Here is a 6,000-nt window from a genome sequence, read left to right on the forward strand (position 1 = left end):
TAGTTTCAAGTCACAGATCTGTGTAACAAATACATACTTGTTGGAAAAGATGATACCATCTGTAGTGCATAGATATGGAATAAAATAGTAGTTGTAACTTTTAGCTTCAGCAGATGTCATATAGGTCAAAAGACAGTGTTTATCTATTGATAGTAGTGTGACTGACTGAATTAACTTTATACAAATTATCAAGTTATAGTGTATTCTTAAAGATAAGAAGATATGGTTCAGTGGCCGACTATGGTAATATAGCTTTACAGTCCATAAATCTATAAATGTAAAGCGTGCTTATTACCTTAAATAATCATAGTAATTTCATATATAACAATATAAGATTTCCATTGTTACCTTGAGGAAATTAAACAAACACATTATTTAAATTATATATTTTTAAAAGATCAATAATGTGGTCATTGACAGATTTTACATATTTGTATATTTCTTCTAATTTTTCAGTTTTTTTTAAAGATTATATTTAAATTGTTTCTTTCAGAAATTTCAGTAGGTACTTAGTTAAATCATGGTGATTCAGAAACTGTGTCTTAAACTGACACTGTTTTACAGATAAAACCGTTTTATAAAGTTGACCTTTTGGTAATCTAGTATCTCAGCTTCTTTGGGTTCAAAATGGGTTTATCCTTTACTCTGCTGTCAACCGTGTCAATAAATTTCTGATCTCTTTTATTCTACTGAGTTGTGCCCAAAACTCCAAATTAAGTTTACATATCACAATTTACATTAGCTAGCTTTCAGTAAAGTGTAAGAATTCTACATATGAAGATGAAATTAAAGACGTTTCATTTCATGCTGATTCATTTTCAGTGGGTCTTTGGTGGTGGTAGAGTGGAGGGTAAGCATAGCTTGGAGCCACAAGTAAAACCGAGATGCTTGGAAGACCTAATAAAAATAGCTAATGTTGTCATTATGAAGGTTTTTGTTGGTGGTGGGCTTTTTTGTTTGGTTGGTTTGGGTTTTGTTTTTAGATCTCAGAATAATAATTTTCATCTTCTTGATTACTGTTTTTCGAATTTTAGTCTGAACATATTACTGAGCTCATAAAATCAGTTTAATAGTTTCATTTGGAACATCCCATGGGATGGGATGGAATAAGTTGAATAGAATAGAAAATACCACTGTAATGGTAAGTATTTTATAAAATTTTTGTTTCATATGCATAGATCCATATATACTAAAGCTCAATATATAGTGTGTGTCTTACTGTGGGTCTCAGAGAAAAAATTCTAAAACATGTCATTTTGAAATCTTTGTTGAATATCAGCAAATCTCATGGACATTCACACAGAGCCCCACATTCAGAAGGACCTCACTCTTGGTTTTCAGTCTCTAATTGGCATCCATGTACCCATTTTACCTGCATTTCTAGAGGGTCCCAGGGGTTTCACCTACTCTACTTTCTTGTCTATATCTATATAGTCCAATTATTTTTAGCAAAATCATGTAATTATTCAATCATCACCACAATCCAGTTCTAGAACATTTTGATTACCTCCAAAATATCCCTTTTATATATTTCTACTTGTTCTTAAGCTCATCCCCAGCCACGGGGAACCATTAATCGACTTTCTGTCTCTATGGATTTGCCTTTTCTAGACATTTCATATCAATGTAATCCTACAATGTGTGGCTTTTGTGGCTGGCTTCTTTCACTTATCATAGTAATTTTAGGTCACCCATATGGTAGCGTGTGTCAGGAATTCGCGCATTTTCATTGACGGATCACACTTCATTGTATGGATATACCACACTTTGTTTGCTAGTACTACCCCTTCTGATAACTGTAGCTTTTGATTGTGTTTAGAAATCAGAAATGAAGGCCCTCTAACATTGTTCTTATTTTTCAAAATTTTGGCTATTCTTGTTTCTTTGCATTCCATTCAGATTTTAGAACCAGCTTGTTCATTTCTTCTCAGATAGATTGCTAGGGCTTTGATAGGAATTGTGTTGAATCTGTAGATCAATTAAGGGTGAATTTTCCTTGTAATAACATTGAGTCTTCCAATGCACAAACATGGGATATCTCTCTATTTTGTCTTTATTTTCTCACAGCAATATTTTGGCATTTTTAGTGTGCAAGCTTTACAATTTTTTATTAAGTTTGTTCCGAAATTTTGTATTATTTTTGATGCTGTTGTGAATGAATTGTTTACCTTAATTTTTTTTGAATTTTTTGTTGTTATAGAAATTCAGTTGATTTTTGTGTATCTTTCTTCTACCCTAGTGCTGTACTGAAATTTTTAGTTGCAGCAATTTTTTGTGAATTCCTTTGGATATTCTACATTCAGGATCATGTAATTTGAAAAATAAAGAGAATTTTAAGTATTCTTTTTTATTTGAATTCCTTTCATTTCTTTTCCTTACTTCATTGCATTGGCTAGAATCTCCAGTACAATGCTGAATAGAAGTGATAAAATTAGACATCTTTGCTTGGTCCCTAGTTTAAAAGGGCAATCAACCTTTTGCCCTTCAGCATGATGTTAGCTATAGGTCTTTTGTAGATGCTTTTTATCAAGTTAAAAACGTTCCCTTTGATTTCTAGTTTACTGAAAATTTTTATCATGAAAGCGTTTCTTCAAATGCTTTCTCTTTTCTATTGAGAAGATCATGTGATTCTGTCCTTTATTCCTTTAATATACTATATTAAATTAATTGATTTCCAGTTAAATAAGTTTTACACCCTTGAGATAAATCATGCTTGGTCTTGGCCATGGTGAATAGTCCTTTTATAATGTGAGATACAGTTTCCTAATATTTTGTAATTTTTTGTCTATATAGGAGATATTTAATTGTACTTTTCTTTTTTGTGATGATTTTTGTTTGGCTTTAAGAAAATATTGACCTCATAGAACAGGTTGGAAATTTACTTTCCTTTTTACACAGACTAATACTTTATGTCTTGATATTTCCTTCTCTCGTTTTCACTATTAGCCATAAACTCTCACCAAACACCTCTCTCCTTTCTTGTTAATCACTTCTAAGAAATGGAGAATGGTCAATGACAAGAAGAAATTTTCAAAGTTTGAGAATCACACACACACACACGAACCTCACAGATACTGTTTTGATTTTAATATTCCTTGTTTCTATTTTTGTAATACATCTATTGTTCTCCTTCTAAACCCTTTCTTAATCAAGACCCTTTTCACCAGCATATGAGTGCAAGTGTTCAAGTCAATATTTCAAGTCAATTTTCAAGTCAATTTTTTTTTTTTTTTTTTTTTTTGCGGTACATGGGCCTCTCACTGTAGTGGCCTCTCCCGTTGCGGAGCACAGGCTCCAGAAGTGCAGGCTCAGCGGCCATGGCTCACGGGCCCAGCCGCTCCGCGGCATGTGGGATCTTCCCAGACCGGGGCACGAACTCGTGTCCCCTGCATCAGCAGGCGGACTCTCAACCACTGCGCCACCAGGGAAGCCCTCAAGTCAATTATTTTAAGGGAGTACCTCATAGGTTTTATAGCTTGCTTTAGAAATTATTGCCTTAGCATTATATTTTAGCCTTGGTTTTATGATCAATTCACTTCTTATTCTTCAGAATTCACATATAAATAATGGGAGTAAAAACTCATTTCTATAATAATTCTTTTTAAGTCTGATATTAATTTCCCTAAGAAAATCTATGAACAAATTACCATTATCTTAAACATAACCATAAAATATATTTCAGAAAAAATTTCTGATGAACTATAACATTATATTCATTGAGCTGAATTTGTAACATAGAATACATTTTTGTTAAAAATTTCTAGGTCTATATATTCCAAATGCAGTGACATTCAAGTTTTTCTTAGAGTTTGTGATTTTTAATTTCAATTCTAATACTCTATACCCTCTCTTACTTCACTATATATTACTTCCTTATTTTATATAATTCATTAAAAGGTCTACCATTTTATCTTTCCCCTGAAAACATAACATTCCATGTAGACACAATTTATGAAATAGCCATGAATTCATTCATTTATTCATTCAACATATATTTGTTGAACACCTACTCTGTTCTAGTAGACACTGGAGATACAGTCATGAACAGGTTTCCTACCTCATAGAGCTTTTATTCTAGAGGAGGAAAACAGACAAAAAGCAAATATATGTATAATATTTTATATAGTGATCATTACGCTGAATAAAAATAAATAAATATAATTGGAACAGAAAATGGCAGAATGGGATAGTCAAGAAAGACTTCTTTGGTAAGGATAAATGAATTACACGAGTCAGTAAGACCTGGAGACATCTTGGAGAAGTTTACGCCAGAAGGAGGAAACAGTGTGTGTCAACCTGAGGAGGGACCATCCTCTAGAGAAGAGAAACAAGTAGGTTAGGGTGGGTGGATTGAACAGTGAGGAGAGATGAGCTCAGCATAGAAGGATGCCAGATCATGTAGGATTTGTCAGCCACTGTGAGAACTTTGGATTTTACTCTGCATAAGATGGGAAGCTGCTGGGGTATTGAGGCAAAGATGATATAACTTGCTTCCTTTTGAAAATAATTGGTGAAAGGAAGGAAGGAAGGAAGGAAAGAAGGAAGGAAGAAAGGAAGGAAGGGAGAAAAAGAGAAAGAAAGAAAGAACAGATTTCAAGAAGGCAAAAGAGGAAGCAGGAAGGACAGTCAGAGCAACTTCAATGATCCAGAAGGAAATAATGGTGGCTTTGGATAAGGCTGTAGGAGTAGATATGGGGCAGAACTAGATTACATGTGCATTTTGAAGGCTGCACTAGTGGGATTTGTTGATGGTTGGGCAGAGACTATAAGAGACGGGGAGAGTCAAAGATAACGTCAATGTTTTTAGCCTGAGTCATCTGGAAGGACTGAAATGCCGTATACTGAAATGAGGAAGACGAAGGGAGGGAAAAGCAAGGTTAAAAAGAGAGAGAGAAATCAAAAGTTTGGTTTGAGAAGTACTAAGCATTTAAACTGAAGGATGAATGTACTAAAAAAGAATAAAGTATACACGTGTACGGTCTCAATATAGTTAGAGGAAAATAACCATGTGCCATTATTTTGGGTTGTAGGTTGTCTACCTTCATAACAACAACATCTCTGCCATCGGCCTTAACGACTTCTGCCCACCTGGATACAACACCAAAAAGGCTTCTTATTCCGGGGTGAGCCTTTTCAGCAACCCAGTCCAGTACTGGGAGATCCAGCCATCTGCCTTCCGATGTGTCTACGTGCGCTCTGCCATTCAGCTCGGAAATTACAAGTAGCTCCCAGGAAAGCCCTCGTGTTCATAACCTGGCAAAATCCCGTTAACGTCACAGCTCAAAAAAAAAAAAAAAAAGAAAAAAAAAGAAAGCTAGATACTGGAAACCTAACTGCAATGTGGATGTTTTCCCCACGTGACTTATTATGCGTAAAGCCAAATATGCAGTTTAAATAATTGTCTACAATAAAAAAAAAATTTGCCTGCCATTTTCAGAATCCTTTTTTGAAGTTTATTATTGATGTTAACTGAGCTATTGCAGATATTCTTATTTCACTAAATGTAAAATTTGGAGTAAACAATTTAGTAGAGCTTTTAATTTCCAGAAGAAATCAGTAAAAATGGTATCAATCTTCTGTAACTCATAGGGGGGTTAGCACCTTTGACATAGTCTAGCAATAATGTATTCATCCCCATTATTACTGATAAAGCCTCATTTGAGTGTGTAAATTCAATACAGGCTATGTAAAATTTTTGCTAATGTCATTATTTTGAAAAAAAATAAATTCACAAGTACATTTTAAATTACTATTGTATAAAAGCGTAATTGTAAATCTTCCCTAACCTCATTTTTCTGAAGAGAGTAAACATTGCTTTCTTGATAAAAACAGCACACCTTTTCAAGTTCTTAGGTATGCATTCTACCTCTGTCCTTTGACATTTGTGCATTATAACTTACTTTACCTATATTCAGTATTAAGCTGATAAGGCACAAACTGACTTTCTCTTATTGGTCTAAAAAACCACTATTTTTAGTTACTAAATACTAAATCAATTTT

General features: G+C 33.8%; 1 protein-coding gene across 2 annotated transcripts in view; it reads left to right on the top strand.

Annotated features, from left to right (window-relative positions):
* DCN (decorin) overlaps positions 1-5,727 on the top strand; it is a 37,621-nt gene extending 31,894 nt beyond the window's left edge. For both annotated transcript variants that reach the window (XM_060112173.1, XM_060112174.1), the window contains exon 8: positions 5,031-5,727. In XM_060112173.1, the coding sequence (XP_059968156.1) occupies positions 5,031-5,225 (195 nt within the window). In that variant the 3' untranslated portion in view covers positions 5,226-5,727. The remainder of the gene's footprint in view (positions 1-5,030) is intronic.
* The last annotated feature ends 273 nt before the right edge of the window (positions 5,728-6,000 follow it).

Source organism: Mesoplodon densirostris, chromosome 11, assembly GCF_025265405.1.
Source record: "Mesoplodon densirostris isolate mMesDen1 chromosome 11, mMesDen1 primary haplotype, whole genome shotgun sequence".
NCBI lineage: Eukaryota > Metazoa > Chordata > Mammalia > Artiodactyla > Ziphiidae > Mesoplodon > Mesoplodon densirostris.